The sequence below is a fragment of the Corylus avellana genome, chromosome ca8 (assembly GCF_901000735.1).
Source record: "Corylus avellana chromosome ca8, CavTom2PMs-1.0".
In the NCBI taxonomy this organism is placed as follows: domain Eukaryota; kingdom Viridiplantae; phylum Streptophyta; class Magnoliopsida; order Fagales; family Betulaceae; genus Corylus; species Corylus avellana.
Window position 1 is genome coordinate 22,174,491 of NC_081548.1, and position 21,878 is coordinate 22,196,368.

Here is a 21,878-nt window from a genome sequence, read left to right on the forward strand (position 1 = left end):
TACAAGACTACTGATTTTATGAACCATTTTGTACTGATAGCTTACCTCAGGGATCTTTAAGATACCTTTGATACCCTCCCTAAACCAGTTTGATACAATTGTAAATCCCAAAGAGCAATAAATAATTTTTCCAAAATTAAAAAAAAAAAAAAAAAAATGAAAAAGGAAAGGGGAACAAGATGTTCAACAAGAGAAAATATAAAGATATTGGCAAAATCAAAAACTGCCAGAGGCATTTCACATAGCAAATGTACGACTATACAATATATCCACCTGTAATAACTCAACATCTCATGTGCCACAATTAACACCTGAAACCCTTTCATGATTGCTTTTGACATAAATCTATATTATCTACATGACTACTTTGATGCCTCGCATTAAGATTCTCAACCAAATCCAAACCCTTCATTGCCTTCATGAATTGCAAGCAGTAGTCTCTCCTCCAAGTGTTGTTTAGAAGGATACTCCGGTAGATCCAACTGGTTGAAACTGCAAGAATCAAGAGTTTTTAATCAAAATAAATCTTCTATTAGACAATGTTGTTAGCACCAAACTATGAACAAAGATCATAAATGGTCAACATAAGCATCTCATAGACAATGAATACCAAAAAAAAAAAAAATACCAAGTATGAGCAGAAGGCAAGTGCTCAGGGCTGCCGTAGGCCTTGTGTATCTGAAACTTCTGCGAGCCAGAAATTCCTTGAAGTGCACTGAAGCCTTCTAAAGGCACCTGGAAAATTGCAAAGAGCAGTGCTCAGACCATTAGCATATTCATTCAAAAAGCCCATGGGGTGCCAAAAACGTAAATCCAGACCAAAGGCACGAAAAGAAATCAGGCACATGCATAACACACACTGTTTGGTACAAATGAGGTAGTGAGGTATAACCAAAGTGTTGAAGTCGAGACCCATAAAAGAGTCCATACTGTGTGTCAATTAGGTGTGGATTGCACACTAGTGTGTGCGTGTGTCTGTCTTCCAAGTAAGGTGTCAAAACATGGACATTAATTTATTATTATTAATTTTTTATTGGTAAGTTACACACACCCGGTGGGACATGAACTCACGAATTTACACTCCACCCTGTGCTACAAAGGGAGGAAGTACCATTTGGGCTAAAGCTCATTGGTATCAATCATTGAAAAATTAAGAAATACCAAGGCAAAGGATGAGAGACCTAAAAACCTAGGCAATGGGAATAAAGGATGCTCCAGGGAAAAAAAAAAAAAGGCCATTTAGAAGATCTTGGTGCAGTGGGTGCCAATTTGTCTAACCGGTATAGTCAAACATGCATATGTGAAGTGGCAACTTGTCTGTCTATGTAATTCTAAGATAACATGTATGGGGTCGACTGCTTCAATAAAAAGCCAACAGACAAACAAAGTAGTCACGTCCATGTGCATATTCAGATCCAATTAAGTTAAAAATAAAAATTTATAAAATAGAAATACCTTAGAGGTGCCAGTCACAAACTGCAAAAGCCGAGCCTTATCCTCCTTGCTGAAACCCTGAACAACTTCCCAATACCATTGAATAACAGGAGATGCAGGACTGTATCCAGAATACTCGGTATTTGACCTCATATCATCCACTGAAAGACGTAGGTGCAAAAATGTTTGTTAGAACTGTATCATTTTGTACTTTTGGAGGCTTCAGAGGGGAAAATCATATTCAAGTCAACAAAAAATAAGTAGCGGGAGGGAAACTCACAATCAATATCAGGAAGCCCACTAATCAGTAATTCAAGTTCCTTGTCATTGAAGATAGAAATTAATTCCCTAGCAATTAATTCATTGAATCCTTCCAAAAATGCATTTATTTGAGGACGAATAGCAGTTGTTAACCGATGCTCAGCAACTAGGTCAACATATTGGTGTTTATTCTCCTCCGTAACTTTAATATTCCGTCCACCAGGAATGAGTTCATAGTCAGTCACCTGCATTAGATTCACCACATGTAAATATAACGTTAACATTTTTCACCAGACACCAAAGTTCATGGAGGAGTCCAGAAAGATCCTTACTTCTGTCCTTTCATACAATATCAGCTTCTCCTCATCAGCATCAATGCTAAATGTAAGATCCAGAACATCACTTATATCGTTCTGCAAAGGCAAATAAGTGATGAACTAAGGCAAATTGGCCCTTACCAGAATTGGAGGGAAGCTATGAAAGAGAAAAAGAGAGGGGCGGGGGCAGTTGCATGTAGCCTACCTCAAGCATCCACTTAAGGTTTTTATAGTAATCGGGATCAATGGCTTCAATGTCATGATAAGTAACTTTTACACCCAATATATGCTTGTAGAAAGATCGAGTGAAATGGACATCCAAGAGTTGCCCATCAAGAAGTGCTTTTCCAACCTGAAAAGATAAGAAGGAAAATAATCAAGAAGCACACCACCAATTTCTCACTGCAATGAGGGAAACTAAAAAGTGTACTTACCACTCGCCCAACAAATTTAAAATATGATAGATGTTCTGTTTGATAAACAGAGTTAGGGTTTGGCTGAAATGTTGATTCATTGCCCACTGTCGTAAAAAGCAGAGCTCCTTTGTCAAAAATAACCCTGGACAGTAATTGATACCACTCCCTTGTAAGTCCACCCGCATCAATACCTTCCTCTCCTTGAAAGTGAACTGTCAACCTCCCCTTCAATTCTTGAGTGGATCTCATTCGCAGCTGGTTATATGAATCTTCAAGAATGTAAGCTCTCCTTACAGAAATTCTTAAAGGACTGTGATGGTGTTCATGTTGATGTTTTATTTTTGATCTGAAGTGAGCACGCTTATTATCAAAATCTATAAATCTAGGAACCTTCAGCATGAGGGAGAATGACTTCTCAAGCAATCCAGGATTTTGCCGGATGAACGCATTTAGCAGCTTCCTATGCTTCTCTGAGAACTTCACAAAAGCAATGTGTTTTTCATCAGCTTTCAGAGCATGCCCTGAGGTTTTATGCTGTGAATTTAGGCTGGGATCTTCGACCTCTGAAACTGCAGCAACACTAAAATCATGACTAGACCCTGGCTGCATGGGATGCAATTTCTCACACACCACAAAGAAAGATTCTATGTATGGTAAGATGTTCTGAGAGCCCGCAGGGAGTGGAGTCATTACACCAGAGGGTTTAGAGGTGGATATTTTAGATGAAGTCGCCAAATCAGGGGCCGAGTCTGAATAAGTCTCTATTTTGCTAATGCAAGTGCTCAGATCCAGCCACAAAGGCTCCAAAGCTGCATTTATGTCCCGCATCTGAGAAAGAGCAGCTGTATACTCCTTTTCAGGAGGAATTTGGAGATCATTCTCTTTCTCACTCAGCAAGTTAACAAGAGAACTTAATGCCTGCAGAACCCTTAAGATTGCAGCTCCATCAGAAGATGTTGTACTGAGAAGTGCTTCAACAGCTTCACCAAACATGCGTAACTCATCCATAGCAGATGTCGTCAAATTTTGAATGGCTCCAGCTAGCTCAGTAACAAACAGATGGCAGTGAATTGGAGCATTAGCCACCAACTTCTTCATTACCTCCGCCACTAGAGCATATGCATTATCTGACAGTCTGGGAGAAACATGCAATATTTTAGACCAAGTGAAAATACAATGTGCAAGGTCAAAATCACATCCACCAAACCAAATGTGTAAGACATGTTATCACAATGAATTGGATAGAAAGCTACAGTGCAGGTGTGAGATTTTCAGTCGTGTGTCAATCACATATAGATTCTTTTACGCCTACGCATGGACCTCAACCACTACAATACTCTACGCACCAGAATGCATGGTGGAACCCCTTGACTGATGCAGGCCCAATCAAAAAGTGACCGTAGCTTTCCCAATAAAAATGACATTTATACAAATGCATAGATGAATATATTGAACTGAAAACATATAAACAAAGAATCACCAATAAATGAACAGAAATCCAGTTATCCAGCTCATAGAGGTCAAATATAACAATTCGTAGGATTCAATGGCACAGAAAATTCAATTTATATAGGCCAAAAGCCACATCATACCCCTCCCGTGCAAGCAATGAGCATAGAAGTCGAAGTTCTGCTTGAGGCAGGCTAAGCAGTACAATACGAGTATCAAATTCCTTCTGTCCACCAGAAGTGGTAGGTTTGGAGGAATCAACATCCTTAGACGTTGCAGCAGCCTCGGAAGAAATTTGACCAGATTCTCTATTCATCCCAACATCTGATGCCAAAATTTCTGGACCAGATGTATGTTCAGAGGCAGATTCCCCAGATTTGTCAGATAAATCTGACTTACTTTCAGCATTATCAATGATGACCTCCAGTAAGTTAAGAAGCTGAAAAAAGAACCAGAATGTAAAACAATCTCAGCCAACATGCCTGAATGAGCTAAAAGAAGAAAACCAAAATACCACCTCACCTGTTCAAGATGGGCTATACTCCTCAGATAAAGGGGTTGATTCAAGAGGCCCAAAAGCAACGCAATGGATATATATCCTTCCTGATGCTCACTCCTATCCATTTCATCCTCTTCAACAACCATCACAGCTTTACCCCGTACCTGATCAGTATTCTGTGTCTCTAGTAAAGCTGGGTGGGGGAGCCTAAACTGAAGCAAAATCTTTGCCACAGATGGGTGATTTCGAGACAAATAAGTAAGAGTTTCAAGAATACGCCGAGACACCAAGGGAGGAACACCTATAACACAGAACAGTACATAAGAAGCTGATGACTAGGTGCGTACTACTGTTACATGTCAAAATCTCTGACACCACAACAAGGGAGTCTTTTGAATACATGTTAAAATCACTGACACGGCAACAAAAGAGTCTTTTGAACATCAAGTCAAACTACATAAAGCACAGTGAAAAAGAATTTACTTTTAAAAAAAAAAAAAAAAATTAGTTTAAGCTTTCTCTCCTGTCTATTTGAAACATTCAAAAAAACAAAGATTTACACTTAAAAAAAAAAAAAGAAGAAAAAAAAAACAAAGATTTACACTTCTCATTACACACGTGCAGACAGGGAAGAGAACACAGGTTAAAACATCAAATATAACACCCTAATCAACACTGGATGACTATGACAACCTTTGGAGCACCAGGAGCTCAAATTATCATCTATATGTCCTTAACAGAAAATCTAACACCATCTTCTGCCTATTCTTAAACACACCTTGACTCAATAATAACTATAGGCACAGCCAACACTCGCCCATTGAAAGGACAGATTAAATAAGGGGTCTTACCATCAAAAGACTGAGGACGTGAATACATCACATTACTCTGGCAAGCATAAAGCCGATAAGAAGGCTCATTAGCAATCAAGTTGTTGATATGCTTTCTTCTATCAAGCATTAACATGTCCATGAGAATCTTCACCAGAGAAGTTCTGGTTTCCTGATGAGCACATAAATTGAGAAGAAGCCTCTGCAGCTGACCTTTGTACAGTGGCTGCAAAATATTGTGTCCATCAATGAATATAAAATAAAGAGCAACACCTATAAAGTACAAATCTGAGTAACCAAATTTGTACCTGAACTACACGAAGCAACCTAATCATGGCATGCAGGGCATCTGTGTCAACTAAAGGAGCTCCATCGGCTTCAACTAGCTTAGCTCCAATTGACCTACGGGCAATGCTTCCCCCAGCTCTCTCCAGGCTGGATCCTATACCGTCACCTCTTCTTGAAGTTTCACCTCTACGATTCCTAGAGTACATACCAAAGAGGGTGCGACTATAGCGGTGTGCAAATCTTTCACGCAACATGTTTGCCTCCGCAACAAGAGCAGGTGTGAGATTCGCAAGGATAGCATCAGATGAAGTTAAGAGAACCTAAAAATGAAACATGCAGAAAGAATTGAAGAATTAAATAGGCCTATTTCAATTCTTTTTTTCTTTTCTTTTTTTATATAGGTAATCAAAGGAATAGAATTGATATGTTTCAATAAGTACTAAAACAAGTAAAAAACACACTCCGAAGAACAATGTACCTCTTCTCGCAAATCTGAAGGAAATGTTGCAATTATTGAGACTGTATCCATTTCAACAGGCTGACCTTCCAGTTCCTGAGATTGATGTAGCCTTTGTGCTTGCTGCTGTGCTAGAACTTCTGCTCGGATGTCAGGGGGAAGGGCTGCAAGGAATTCTGGGTCAATATCTCCAGCATTTTGCTGTTCAGCATTTGAGGGCTGAGCCACTTGACCCTGTTGAGCAGAAAGAACTTCAGCACGCAGCTCCTCTGGAAGAGCATCCAAGAATGCAGGATCTATTGCTCCAGAACCAGTATCACTGTTGATTTGCTGCTCTGCAGCTGGACCATCCTGATCTGCTTCTCGGCTAGAACCTTCTGGCACTTCTGATACACTATGAAGGGATGCGTCTCTCCCACCAACAGGGGTAGAATTTCCAAAAGACACATTTGTCCTTCTTGCACGAGCAGCCTGTGGGTCACCCAACGGCATTCTATCTGCAGAAGCTTGCCTCTCTCCACCATCATCATGGCCATCAGCACTTCCAATTTCAACATCTAGGCTTCGCAGGCTCTCACCTAAGGTCGCCCCACTTCCACTGCTTGCTTGGCTAACAGCTTCAACATCCCGTACAGCTGCATCATTGTGTTCAAACTGCATATCAACAGATTGTGATTGTGTACTGGATGCATCTGTTCCTTGTAGGGATTCACTTGCAGCAGGCCTCGCGTTAATAGAGCTATTGATTGCCACAGTCGGAGGTGACACATTACTATCTTCATTGTTTTCAAGATCAATGGGCCTTGCACCTGCTTCTGATTCCTGTAACTGACTGACCTCGCCTTTGCTTTGAGGCTCCTGTACTGTTGTGTTCTGATCAGAAGGCAGCTCAGTAGTTGGTCGCCTTAATTGGGAAACAAGCAGATCTTCAAGGCCATGCAACACTACACTTGCATTTGATCCACCACTTTGCTGGTTATCATCTAGCCACAAGTTCAAGCGGTGTCCATGGCGTCCATTCCTCAGGGATCGGAAAATAGAATCCAACCGTGATGAGGTGCTCTCCAAGTTCCTATCTGAAAGGACGATGTCTCGAGCATTCTCTGCAACAGTAGGTTCCAGCATCAGAGGCAATAAACTCAAATTTAACATAAGAGGAAAAACATAAGCCCAAAAAGAATTCAAGATATAAAAGAACCATTCACAGAAGGAGCTTACCTGATTGCCGAGGAGAAGCAGAGTGCATTGAGGATGAAGGTCCCAGTAGAAGAGGATGCCTAGATGGAGTAACATTATCCCCAGTTCTACCCAAGAGACTGTAGATAGAAGTCGTACGCCCTTCACGCCTAGAACCAAAAACTTCAACTGGCATCACATGGAGAGTTTCATTAGAAAAACTATTTTCTCTACCAAAAACCTCAATATGGTCTAAAACATTTATTCCATTTATGCCCTCTTCCAGCCTCAGTATTACTCCATCCTCATCATCCTCGTCATCCTCTTCTTCTTCCTCCATTATTTCTTCATCAAAATCATCATCATCGATCTCATGATCATCTTGATCTGTGTCAGGATGGGGCAGATGGTGGACTTCATCTTCTTCCAGATCATTATGCTCCTCATCATCCTCATCTTCATCTTCATCTACTTCATCCCCATCATCGCCAGACATCTCCTCATCATCATCTTCATCAAGATTTTCTTGCCCATGGCGCTGGATTTCAAATTGTATTCCCACAGTATCAATTCCATTTTCAACACCCCTCACATCATCAGAAGTTTCATGCATATAGTCATCCCCAGCAGTAGGACCAAAACCTCCATCAAGATCTTGGTCGTGTTCCATGTCATCTGTAACAGCCTCAGAGCCACCATAAGTTTGGACAGGATTATAAGACTCAACGTTGTCAGCTGGCACAGAATCATGATTGAATTGAGTTGCTGTTTCCATGGACTGAGATATGTCACCCGTATTATCCCTTCTTACAGTTTGAGTAAGATCCGGAGGTTTTGTTGAATTATCACCCTTCCCTACATTAGAATCAGCAGAATGGATATGCTCCTTGGTTACCAACTCCAGAGCTTTAATTACACCTGTAACAACTTTAGGTGAGTCAGCATGGTCCAGGTCCAACACTTGGAGAGTTCGAGTCAAGGACCTAAGCAGACCAACATCTATAAAAGTGGCAGAAGCTTCTGCTAAGATGTATGAACCAGTAGGTGTACGACCACCCAGCACATCATTAAGCAGATCAACAAAAGCTGGTATATTGTTTCCTGGTGGGCTAAAACCATTACATGAATCAACGAAGTCATTAAATATATTATTGATCTCTGTTAAAACCCTCCTCCTTGCCTCTGTGGAGCGGACGCAAGATGCCACCAAAAACTGGCTAGCCCTGGTTGCTAATTTATGCCTCCAATCAGTATCTAATTTCTTGTCCTTTTTTAAACTCTTGGAATATAAAAGAAACTTGTGAAGAATGTGATGAAATATTCCACCAGGGCATACACCAGTGGGAGCCTTTTCTAGAGCAGCCCTGCAACTACCAACTTCGGCATCCTTCCGAAGCAAAATGTGAACTGATGAAGCATACATCAAGAGAATCTCTGTCAAAAGCTTCAATATAAATACAATCTTTGCAAGTGATGCAGAAGCTTCATCACCAACAGCTTCGTTCTCTTCAGAAATGGTGGCGACAGCTTTTCCTTTCCCCTTGATCGCAGCAACATCAATATCCATGTCAGTTGATGACGGAGTATCAAGGACATCTGTAACCACATCATCTTTCAAGGGAGGGATAAAAGTACAAACAGAATCCAACAGAAGCTCAATCACATTTATAAAGCTCTGAGGAGATTTTCGATGGACTTTGAAACCCTTTGAATTCAAATCATGGGATTTTCCATGCCCATTCCCAGAAGCAACTGAATTCACATTACCCAAAGCAACTTTCCCATCAGTAGTTTGTGCCTTTTCTTTTTCCAATGATTTCTCCTTCTCCTTCTCTTTCTCTTTGCACTTATCTTTGTCACGATCTTTCAGCAAGACAATATAGGGCCTTTCGGGCCTTTCACCTACCATCTCGACTTGGCACACAGACTGAGCAGCCTGCATAAAGACCACTGGATCCCGTGAAATGACAGAATTTAAATTGGACAGGAAGTTTCGGGGAGTGACCCTTCCATTCGAATGTCTATTGGGGGCAGCCAAGAAACTGTGCCTTATCTCAGATTCCATCGCTTGCTGGAGAGTTTGGGGATCTTCAAGAACATGACGAATAATATTGGCAGCCAGGTTATCATACCCAGGGAATAGGCTAGTTGTTGGCAAAGAAAGCAGTAAACTTAATCCCCCAGCATCAAGAAAACTGACAGCAACGGAATGAGTCCTGGTGAGAGTGGAGCATAGTTGGAGAACAGCATGCATTGTCTCAGAGGGAAGCTGGTTCCTGATACAGCTACAAGCAATCTCGATAAGTCTCTTCTGCTCATTTATATCTGTGTGCTTTGGAACTAAACCCAATGCAGACTGCAGCCTGGTTTGCTTGTCCTCATCAATGCAGATAGACGTCTGCTGGCTATTAACATCATCCTGCTTCAACTGCTCTACAATTTCAGAATTCAATTTTCGATCCACCTGCAAAAGCCGGTCAATAGCAAGAAAAGCAGTTGTTACCCACATAGGAACCTGGCATTTCTCTGGAACCGGTCCAGAACACCATTGCAAAAGTAGATCTGAGGCAACAGCAACCAGACCATTCTTAGTGGCAACTTCTCGTGACCCTTCATCTTCGTGAAGAATTAGAGCAAGAACATGGAAAAGAGCTGACAGCGTGGCACAATTTCCACTTTCATAAATTGACTTACAATCCTTCAGTCGATCAACGAGAAAGGAGATGACGTTAGACCTATATTGTCCATCATTTTGAGAGCATATCATCACAAGCAAGTCTCGGACGGGGAAAGCAAGAGAATCCTTCATCTGCAAAAGCCTCGTACACGTAGATAACAACTCCTCAATAGGAGGAAGTTGGACCATCTCTTCTTCTTCAAGCTGTTGAGTATTGTCACTTGCAATCGCTTCCTTTGTGTCTGATTCAGCATTATTCCCAAGGGACATGGCAAGCGCACGAGCAAGTTCATCGTCTTCTTGAGCATCCTCTGGATGGGAGAACAACCACTCCATTGCCAACTCCACACTATTTGATCCAACTTGCCTCAGAGCTTCTTCTGCACGAGCCCTGGAAAACCCCATCTCTACAATTGTTGAAATCGTAGTTTCATTAGGAGGGGGCCCAGTCACACGAGCACCAGCGTTGCTATTGACATTTTTCACTTCAATGCCAGAATAGACATGCCTTATGATAGAAATAACCGAAGTAATGAAATCATAACTGCAATCAACAAACTGGGGGTGAGTCCAAACAGGCAGCACAGCCTTCAGCACCATGGACTGAAGAACCTTCACAAAAGTCTCAGCATCCCGTGGAAAGGGAACATTGCCATTTGTCAGAGGTTGGGCAAGTAAGTGTTTTGTAAAAGGAGATAATATAAAAGACGAGGTCACCAGGTGGTCCATAAGCTTCCCATAGCTAGATAGAGGACCATAAATCCATGAATGATCATGATCTTCATTTTCATCCTGCTTTAAGATCCCATCATCAGTTTCCATGGGAGATGCAGGAGCCCTGTTGACAGCAAACAACAATTGACTGGTGGCTTCAAATGTTGTCAAAACTGATTGAATAACTCCATGTCCGTACAGGCAATTCAGCAAAACAGGATTACAGGAATCTGGCCTGTCCAGTAGAAAGCCATCAACAAAATCAATAACCTTACCAAAATACCGACACTTTGTTGATATCGAGGCCTCATTTCCAGAAGGATTAACAGGACCCCCAAAATTCATGTGATCCAGAGCAATAGATGCAAAAGTAGAGGCCACTGATTTTGAAGCAGGGGAAACATTCAAAATATCATCTCGTCGACGAGAAGGAAGCAACATTACCTTCCCCAACTCTTGAAACAAATGCGTAATATGAAAAGAAAGTGACCTCACCATGTCGCAGCAAGAAGTATAATAAGATCTCTGCTTATCAGGTCCCTTTCTACCAACATCCCCTGCAGCATCTGAAGAACCAGAATGATGGAATTGATTACTGGCTCCAAATCGCAAGTTTGAAGGACTATCAGTCCGTCTTTGTTGAGAACTGCTGGTACGACCAAGATCACGGTATATGTTTAAAAGGTCAAAAAAATGAGATTCAATACTCCATCCTGAAGTCCTCCTCCTCAGTAAAGGATCAAGGAACTGCCTGAAAGAGTTAAACCTTTGCTCTTCAGTTTCATTGGTTCTCAACTCAGACTGTTGTGACTCAGAGCTTGGAACAGCATCACCATCCTCAACCTCAGGCTTGACATCTTCAAGAAGCGAAATCTGCCACAGAACTTCTCGATGGACACGCCCAATATCCTCCAGAACATCCTTGCTACCATTTCCAAATTCTGTAAGCAACGCACTTGCCCAGCGGTTGTCTTTTGAGGCAGCAAGAAACAAAAGGAACTCAACAAGGAAAAGTGAAGAAAAGATTCCACCCTCCTGTGTCATCTTTGGATCCAGCAAAAAGGACTCTGAAACCATTCCAAATCCACTCAAAGCTTTTTTCAGATGGTCTCTGAGAGAGGAACAGAAAGCACGTGCCAGGGGAGCAGAGTGATTTTGAGTAAAACCTTTGAAAACCATAGTGCTATGCAAAGCAATAGACATTCCATCAAACGACTGCGCAATGCTAGGCCGTAAAAGAAGCTTCAGTAAAGCTTCAATTCCGGACTTCTCCACAAATAACCGACATGTTTCGGAGTTTTCCATTGTCCTGTGAACCAGTACCATCAAATGAAAGATGCACAGTTGGATGAATTGCTCATCATTGATCCCTTCTGCAGCCGAATCAACTGCAGCAACCAGAACACAATGGCCTTCATTTCCCTTGTCTTCAGAATCCATTTCCATTGCAGTGCTGCCAGTTAATTTCCCTGATGACCCTGCGCAGTTACTGTCCCCAAAAGAAGCAATTTTATTAATAATTTCTATAATAATATCAACACCAGTGCTTCTCAGAGAAGATACATGGCGCAAAAGCTCTTCCACTGCATTTGCCAATGGAACAATAGCATCATTCATCGCTGTAACATATTTCTTACAGGTGAAAATCTCAACAAGGAACCGTAATGCGGAATCTCCTTTCACTGCCTCTAAGCCTTTGGCATTGAGACAAATGGCACCAAGACCATTAGGAACACATGTAAGAGCCTTTGACGAAGGAAGTATACCAGATACTACCGATGATAAAAATGCTGCTGGAAGACCCATTTCTTGCAAAGAAGGGAAACAAGTTGGGTCTTTGTGGATAATCTCACTCATAACAGTCACAGCTGAGTAATAAATGTCACCTCCAAATTTATCCACATTGCCAAATATCAGCGACAAAGTAGCAGGTAAAGAACTTTCATGGGAGTGCTGGGATCTAGTAGGGTTACTAGGGGCATAGGTAGCAGAGCCAAGTGCCTTCAGTGAAACCTTAATGAGCCTCTTCTGCGAGTACAGCTGATCATCACTGTGTCTTGAGCTCTCACCAACTATCATTGAACTATCAATTGGCCCGGCCGAACCAATAACCCGATGGACTTCTATCTGCAGTCTCTGAGCCAAAAGCTCGACTCCCCCCAACTCTTTAAACAAGGAAACAGCTGAACTACTGTAATCCATGAGCTTTTGTAGAGTTTTAACAGCATAACAGACAAGATGCATGTGTGTAGGATCAGAATCCTCCAAAAGAGGTAGGAATGTAGGAACCATGCCTGACCCCCTAATATTACTCCCTGAACTTGAGGATGAAACAACATGGAGTAAATAGAACTGAAGAAGTGCTTCGACAAAGGCAAGAGATGATGGATCATTGGATGTCTTCAGCAACAAAACAGCCTTCTGAAGCACATTCAGGAGTATCATGCGGTTCCCCCCAGCAAAACTGATACTAGATCCACTCAAAATCCGTGCCCGTTCATGAGATGATGTATATGCAGCTAACTGAGCCCCCAAGGCAAACATTGCAAGAGTCCTAATGGTTCCAGAGACAGCTTCTTCAGACCGCACAATCCTGATTAACTCATTTGTATACTCTGGCTCATTAGCAAAAAATGACACAAGTTCATCATGAGCATCATTAGACTGAACAAGTACTATGAATGCAAGAAGGCAGATCCTGCTGTACAGCCTGCATATTCTGGGAGAACGGAAGGCATGAGCATATCTAATTCTGGTCATCAAAGAAAACCGGAGCTCAGGAGGTACATTGTACTGCTCAATGCATTGTTTCAAAAGTAACAGATCGTCCTCCTTGTGTAAATGCAGATCCGGTATCTGTATAACCGCCAAACTAGAAGCATTTTGATTGCCTCTATTTTCCTCAGTACTCTGGGCATTAACCCCGTGCATTTCAAAATAAAGGGTAGAGCCTATCCGGCAATGAGACTTGTCACAGTCATTTTCAACATCAGATGGGAACAAACAAAGCCCTTCGTCTTGGGTTCTCTCATTTGCCATTACACATGAATACAAACCCAAGCCCTCTTCCTTGCTTCCCCACCCCTGTGCTAGACACAATAGATAGCTGTTTACTGAGCCACAACCAATTAATTTCCCACCTCCATGCAGCTTGGATGGGTTTATTTTCACAAGTGCAGAAAGAGTTTCTAGTGTAGCTATAAGAATCTCTGGATCTGTTGATGCAAGCAGGAGCTTGAAATTCTGGAAAGGGGAGAGAGTATAATATGTAAGGCAATAACCAGTTGCAGATCATTATACAAGTATGTAGCACCTAAAGCTAACAAGGCTTCAAGTAAATCATTCTCAGATAAACAGTTCCACATCCAACTCTAGTCAGTAAAACTAATGACTTGTGACATAAAATCAACATACCTCTAAGCCATCAAAAGAACTCTTGTTATGGCAATTCTCTAAAATTGTTTGCATTACTCGTAAAATTTGTAGAATTGCATGTTTTGGAAATGGACTATCATCTTCTAAAATTTTATCTGACAAGAGGAGGTCGTTCCTAGAAGAAAGGTATGTCTTGAAATATGTATCAAAATGCAGAAACAGCGGCCTCCAATGGTGAAAGTTCCCCTGTATTAAAAGCAACAAATAAATAAAAGAAAGAAAAACAAAAAACTATATACAGCAGAAGTAGCATGCTATTACCTTACTGTACTCCCAACGAAAACCTGAAAGAGGTATAGCTATATCTTGTAACGGACACTGGATCACCTTATCGATAAACGCTTTGATTTTGGGAGGCTGCAAGTGATAAAAAAAAAGGTCCAACTTTTTAGGACATTAAAGATACAATAAGAAAAAAATAAATAAATGGAAAGGACTCATTCGTGTCAATTCATCCCCCCATAAGGAATCAATTCATTTATCCAATATTTCCCAAGATAAGCTAGCAGCACTCCCTAGTGTGAAGGAGACAAATCTACTCTGCAGTCCTGACACCATGCAAGGGATGCACAGGCCTAAGTTACACAGCCAGAAAATGCATAATATATATACTGTAATTTTACTGCAATGATACCACTTTGGTAAATTCAACCCATGAAGTAATCAATTTTACTACAATTGTTTTGGTCATGTGTATATGTGCTACCAACATGAATCGTTTTTTATAGACAATACTTGGTAGGACTCGCCACCTCTTCCTCCATTTTTTGTTTGTGGGGAGGATGAGATGTCATTTGGTCCAACAACCATTGGCAAAGACAAAATGGGGAAATTAGCTATCAACATGTGTTGTTTCAGATAAAGTATTGCCATGGATAAGAGTTTGGTCAGATGAAAAATGCTTCATTATGCCAAAAAATTATGCCAGCCAAATTTGAATCCCACCACATGCATACACCAATAGCTGCAGAATAAAGAATGACTCAGAAAAGAAGCTTCAATGGGATCTCTAGAACACACAAACATGAAGAAAAATAAGTAAAAACACAGTAAAGCAATATAAAATTATCGAATCAATATTTATATCCATAGGAGCTTGGGAAAACAAGTGCTAGCTTAAACAAAATGTAGGTGCCAATATCTGAACAAATCCTATTAAACTCTCAAAATTAAGCACTCCCTCTATCTCAAAGCAGGTGATGCGGTTTGAAATGGCACGATTTAAATGAAAAAGGCAAAAATATAGTTTTCCTAAAATATCCTTTACATTAGAAGTAGCACGAATTATTATAAGAATCTTGTTTGCTTTCTGAAAAAAATGCGAGGTAAATACAGGAAATTCAAGAAGTATGAACTTCCACTTTTGAAAAGTTTCAAATATTTTGAGCCATCCCAAAAACGAAAGGTATCATCTATTTTCATACGGATGGAAAAGTATATAAAGACATTAAAACATTAACCAACTTCAGATAGCAGAACTAAATTAAAGAAATTAAAAACTACATTTGTAGGTATGTATTTGTATTTAAATCACAATCTAGTGTGAAAGTCATTTTTGAAAAATGGAAAGGTGTTGTAGTTATGCCCTATATTGTATGCCATGTCCTACATGGATACATGATTAGATGAATGATCTTGGTATGACAGAGCAACACCGACAGAACTTCCAGGTAAGAAAGTGACTAGTCCTAGGTTATCACTGAGATCTTACATTTCTTAACCCATTGTTTGCATGGCAAATGTGAAGTCGCTTGAACACAACTATAGTTTTTAAAATTGCACAAGCACAAATAAAGTTTCAAAAATAAAATATGATAAGTACTATAGCTTAGATGATTCCCAACCATCTAGCATAAAATACTCTCAAGAAGCAAGATGATGAACAACTTTGATCAATTAATTAAACAGTATAAAAGTGTCTCCATGTTATCAGAATTCCTATCTCTGATAACGTCATATTTACTCACCCTGTCATCAGAATTTCTAATTTCAATAAGCATGGTTTTCTACTTCCATGAACACAATTGTTGATGGGTCATAGTCCCTGCTTCAGTAACTTAGATATAAAAATGCTAACATAAACCACAGTCATTAAAAAAAATTTTAAAAAAAAAACAAAACAAAACAAAAATCCATTAACCAGTTCCAGCTTGTGAGTAAACCAACACAGACTACCATATTTTTACCACAAACTGCGCATATTAATCTTATTAGTCTTACTATCAGTATTACCAGTGCACCTTTGAAATACTCTTGCAAAAAAATAGAGACATATGGAGTTGAGTTTATTAAAAAATAAAAATCTCCATTTCTGTTGCTGACACTGTCTAGCTCTCCACCCCATGGAATAGCAAATGCACAATTATACAAAAATTAGGCCTGAAGATGAACAGGATCATTCAGGAAACACATAAGAGTGCACTGAACCAATTTGATATCACTGATAGATTGACTCAATCAGAAACAAAAAAGTAACAAATTGAGCACAACTTGCACCATATACAGGGGATGAAGGTCACTCAGCAGCAACAGATAAAAGCTACATTCTAATGGAATAAAATAAAAATTGCAGTTCTTGTCCAATTTTGAAATTTCATAGCACAAAAATAGCCTAAATGATTAAATACTCTCCAGTAGCACCAGCCAAACGCTCCACGTGCTTGATGAAATGCATAAACAAAAGCCACCGCAACCAAAAAAGAAAACTGTTCCAAAATAAAACCCACATGACCCCATATGACAACGTTATATCAAATCTAAACCATTCAGAGTATAAAGCTAAACAAAACCCTAACAATTATCACAAGCGGATACACACACACACACACACACATAAAAACAGTAGCAACTATAGAAGGATTCAAGAACTCACGGTCTCGGAGTCCAGTTTGACGGACGGAACGAGGGAGCCCTCGCCGGACAAAAGCTGCCGCAGCCGCGACGGCAAGCTCGATCTTATCGATGTCATCTCGCCTCCGAATTGTCTACTTTCCCACTACTGCTTTTTCGAACAAAAAGAAACAAGAAAAATAAAAAATAAAAAATAAATCCAAGAAAACAAGTAAAATATCATCAGAAAAGCATTAAAAGCAGAGGCAAAATCTGGTGTTGAACTAAACCCTACAAAGTAAAACTCCAAAATTGAAAAACACAATCTTTCGAATATCAAAATTAAAAATAGATCAGATGCATAAATACATATACATAAACACACACACACATATATATACAGGGATGGGTATTTACAGAGACAAAGGGTACCTGAGAGAGAAGAAAGAAGGACGATTGATGAATACACATCCAAGAAGAAGAAAGGGAGAGGGATTTCAGAGAGAGAGAGAGAGAGAGAAAGAGAGAAGCGAAGAGAAGCCCCAAAGCGAAGGGGGTGTTGGGGTTTGAGAGTCGCTGTGTTTTGTATATAAAATGGTTTTCTTTGTTTGTTTTGGTATAAATGTAATTTTCGAAGCCCTTGGAAAAGAAGAAAAGCCGAATACAAATGGTGAGAGCTGACAACACACTCCGGGGTCTATGAGAAAGCCCAACTAAACCTATTTCTGATTCATTTTGTTTTCCCCTTCTTTTCCTTTATTTTTTTTTTTAACAATTGTTTAATAACTTATTAATACATGACAATAATAGGATCGACAATTTTTTATATGATCCGCAATTCGATATTAACCTACTACAAAGTTAGTGAATTAGGGTTTTGTATAATCTAGTTCTGTAACGGCTTACTTCAAAATAACTAGTCAATTTAGAGTTTTATTATAATTCATTATAAAGTTCAAATTCACCTAATAACTAGGCAATGTGTGACTTAACACTCATGACTATTTTTATAAATCACATACTCTTTGTGGGCTTCTTCTCATCTTCTTAATATGAGGCTGGAGTGTTACAAGTTCAAATCAATTTAAGGTCGATTCAAATGCTCTGATGAACTCGCTTAATCCATGAGTAACCCATATAACCCGTTAAAAAGCTAAAATTTATATATATTCATTCTTATATAAAAATTCCGAGTTGTAAATGTCTAATTTTTTTTTTAGATAATCTTTTTTTTTTATATATATATATATTTAAGGGTTTTATTTTTCTAAACTTGAAACCAAAAAAAAAAAAAAAGAGAAAAATATAATGGCATTTGATTCGATATTTATTTCCCCAACAAAATTGTTTTGAATTTGAAAATAAAATATCTTATATAGACACTTTTTTATTATATGGCTCACATTAAAAATTTATTTGCTGATAAAACTAACTTCCATATCATTTCCAAACATAGAGTTTTCTTTAACCAAAAATAAATCTTTTAATTTATATTTTTCAATTCCATCAAACATAGAAAATAATAAAATTAAAAATATCCCATTGGTTCGTCTGACAAGTGAGTATTTTCTCTTTATTGTTGATCAAGGTCCAAGGAAAAGTAAAAAGAAAAGAAAATAAGCCTCTTACTTGGTAATTATTGTGGGCCTTCGTAATTGTCAGTGTTTGTTACTGGACCAAGGAACACCTTGTACCTGTTTTAATAAAAGCTATCTGTTCTCAGGTAATTCATAAATAGCACAAAGTTTTTATATAAATTGAATTAAAAATATATATTAAAAATGCATGTACATTTAAAAAAAATGCACGAGTTATATATATTATGAACACATATTAGTTTAATAGACAAAATAAAAAATAAAAAAAATCACTCCAATTTAATTTGAAATCAAACATGTTTAGGGCAAAAAAATGACTCATTGGACTATTAAGTCGATGCAATGGTTTGTTTGTTATAACATGTTTGTGATTGTGTTTGAAAAATGGGATTTTTAAAAGCGCTTTCGATTTTTTTTTATCAAACAAATTTTTTAATGTTAAACGCACTTTTTGATCTCTCAAACGCACACTCAAATATGCCCTTAATATGTTTTCGGGGTAATTTTATAAGTATATTTTGTGTTACTCTTGCGTCTCTACAAAAATAAGGTAGCTTTTAAAATCACAATTTGATTAAAATTAAATTGTGATTAATCACAAGCCCAATAGTAATTTTAAGAGTCACATCATTTTTTGTGTTTGAATTATGAGTAATGTTATAAGTCATTTATGTGCCACTTTAAAAATTATGTGGCTTCTAAAATCATCATTGAACTTGTGATTGATTATTATTGAATTTTGACCAATTGGTAATTTTAAAAGCCATATCATTCATAGATTGTCATACAACTGGAATGATGTAGAAAAATCAACATTTATTATTTTTTTATTTTTTACAATTGTTGATCAAAATATTGATTTTTATTGCCACATCATTAACTTATATAACAATTTACTAAATAATATTACTCATTTTTAACTGTACATACATTTTAAATACACAGCAGTTTAATAGGCTAATTTTAAAATATTTTAAGGGAAACTTTATCAGAACAAATCCTATCTATTTGATCAATGGCCTACAAAACCATGTTGATTCTCATCTTCCATTGTGAATAATGACTGTGATTCTCTAAACGTCTCTGGACTTCTGTTGTCATCGGTGAAGTTCGTGTTGTTTTTTTGGTTTTCTTTGTTATTTGTTATATTTGTAGTGCATTTTATTGTACACATATGATTTAGATCCTGTGTTTAGAAGCATTATCGACAGGTTTTCTATTCTCTTTTTCATTTGGATATATAAAGAACGAGAATGATCTCATCTTGTAACCCTTTTTTTTTATTCACATAGGGGAAAAAAAAATTATTTAGATCCCAGCTAAATATCAATCAATTTGGAATATCTCTCAAATTTAAAATTTAAGCAATGTCTCCTCTCCCGAAACTACAAAAAAATTGCAATGTACTCAATTTGTCCCACAAAAACAAATTACCCCTAAAAATTCTCAAAAAGACAGATACTGGTATAAATCATTCCAACAAAAAAAAAAAAAAAAAAAACCAGTGGTGGTTTTGGGCCACCTTTTTTTTTAATATTTAATATTTTTATATATTTCAAATACATTTTATAATCACATACTCTAAGGACACAATTTGTATCGTATGTAACATAGCCCATATGGTTAAAGTCCGATAATCAAATGTGACTATGTAAATGGTAGGCTAATGGAATGAGCTATTTGAAATCAAAGAAAAACTACTTGAGGGCCTAATTGTCGAAATTGAACTAAATTGGAATGGTATAAAAACCTAGAGACTAAATTTAATATTTTCCAATAAGTTATAATAATTAAATGTACACAAAAGATCTAATAGACTTCAATTAAAATAAGGATAAAATTTTCATTTTAACTAGGTTAGAGAAAAATTTTCATACCCAATTTATTAAACTAACATATGTCATATAATTATAGGGGTGATCATACGGTTAGTGGCTAAAACCGCTAACTGCAACCGTTTAAGTGGTTAGTACATTTTACTAACCGCTTCCGTTAACCACTCGGTTAGCGGTTAACCGCATTTGGCTAACCGCTTTTTTGGGCCGAATTTGATAATTAGGCCTTTTTTTTTTGGCTCCCTCTAAATTTTTTTTCCACTTTTTTTTTGGTTCGCCTTTTGGTCCAATTTTCAATTTTGGATTTATTTTGCCCTTTTTGGCCTTTTATGTGCCTTTTTGGCATCAAAATATGCAATATTTAACAAGCATATAGGTTGCGATATTATCACATTGGGCTTGCTCCAAAATGCGACCACATAAAATAAAATAAAATAAAAAAAATTGTAAAAGGTACCTAAAAAAACCCAAATGCTATAAGCATTAAAAAAAACAAAATAAAATAAAAAATAAAAAAACATAGTTAGATGAAAATGATCCGGATGGTTAAATTCATAACCCAAAAGTAATACGAATATGAAAACCAAGAAAAACCCAGTTATTAAAAAGCCTTAGAGTAGATATCCTAAACAAGGAACACAAAAGTATTCAATTTTACTTCCATCATCATTTCAAAAACCTATTAATCGTTAACCACTTAGCGGTTTTTATTAACCATTTTAAAAGCGGTTAGCGGTTAATAAAAATCGCATGAACACCCCTATATAATTCTCACATCATTTTTTAAAATGCATGGAAGAATCACATGCTTTAAAGATAGATGCTAAATGCTTTGTTCGACATATATTAATTTAATAGACCGATTTCGAACAATTTTCTCAAAAAATTTATCATTTACGACTATTATCAATGAGAGTTTCCATAAGTTTCAATTAGAATCAAATGCATATAAAAATGATATAATCAATCAAATTTCAATACATTTAATTTTCAATTTATCTTTTTTCCCAAATGTTTGTTTTGTTGTGTTTGTTGTTCAGTATTCTTACAAATCTTAGGCGCCGAAGCTACCACCATTTTTAAATTTTAAAATTCGTAGAAAGACGGAGAGTCAACATCATGGGCCTAGGAAGAGGACGCTTAAACGAAAGGAAAACCATGGAATATTCTAAAATGCCCCCACCCCATTATCCCTTTTGAGTTTTGATTCCTTTTATCCTTCATTGAAAGGTCCCGCGTCTGGAAAGTTGCATACGGAAAAACTTCAACGAAACATATGATTATAAAAGTATAGATGATAAATTCCAAGTCATCCAAAGACACTGTTCTTATTGGACAAATCCGGTTTGTCCAATAAGAAATTTAATGTTATATTATTGGCGGAGGCACTTGCATCCAACCCGTGGACCCAAGGGGAGATCCCCTACGGGTGGGTGTACGGGAATCATGATTTTCTGAAATTTTTAGGAGAATTTTAGTTTCTAAAATTTCAGATGCAGTCAATCAATTTTCATCTAAGAGTCATTATCCTGTCATTTTCCCACTACTAATAAAATAATAATAAAATTTTAATGATATTAATAATCATTATTATTTTATTAGTAGTGAGACACGTGACTGAATAATTATTATTGGATGAAAATGAATGGCTTCGATCTGAAAT

At 37.9% G+C, this 21,878-nt stretch overlaps 1 protein-coding gene across 1 annotated transcript; it reads right to left on the bottom strand.

The window, feature by feature from the left end:
• Nucleotides 1–212: 212 nt before the first annotated feature.
• Nucleotides 213–17,342, bottom strand: LOC132189315 (E3 ubiquitin-protein ligase UPL2-like). Its single transcript, XM_059603995.1, has 17 exons — nt 17,215–17,342; nt 16,826–16,951; nt 14,215–14,310; nt 13,933–14,139; nt 7,170–13,761; nt 5,973–7,054; nt 5,515–5,814; nt 5,228–5,432; nt 4,400–4,677; nt 4,021–4,316; nt 2,447–3,563; nt 2,218–2,364; nt 2,028–2,108; nt 1,715–1,940; nt 1,456–1,595; nt 629–735; nt 213–492 (listed from the first exon to the last, which is right to left on the bottom strand). Exons 2-17 carry the CDS (start codon nt 16,919–16,921, stop codon nt 390–392), a joined length of 11,073 nt encoding a protein of 3,690 aa, XP_059459978.1. The 5' UTR covers nt 16,922–16,951; nt 17,215–17,342; the 3' UTR covers nt 213–389.
• Nucleotides 17,343–21,878: the final 4,536 nt, after the last annotated feature.

Bases quoted from the DNA above. Each gene is read 5' to 3' on its own strand.
- LOC132189315 (XM_059603995.1), bottom strand. From the start codon at position 16,921: ATGACATCGATAAGATCGAGCTTGCCGTCGCGGCTGCGGCAGCTTTTG. The intron at 13,762-13,932 runs GTATGTTGATTT...TCCCCTTTCCAG, and splicing joins GTTCTTTTGATGGCTTAGAG to AATTTCAAGCTCCTGCTTGC. The intron at 1,941-2,027 runs GTAAGGATCTTT...AATCTAATGCAG, and splicing joins TATTGTATGAAAGGACAGAA to GTGACTGACTATGAACTCAT.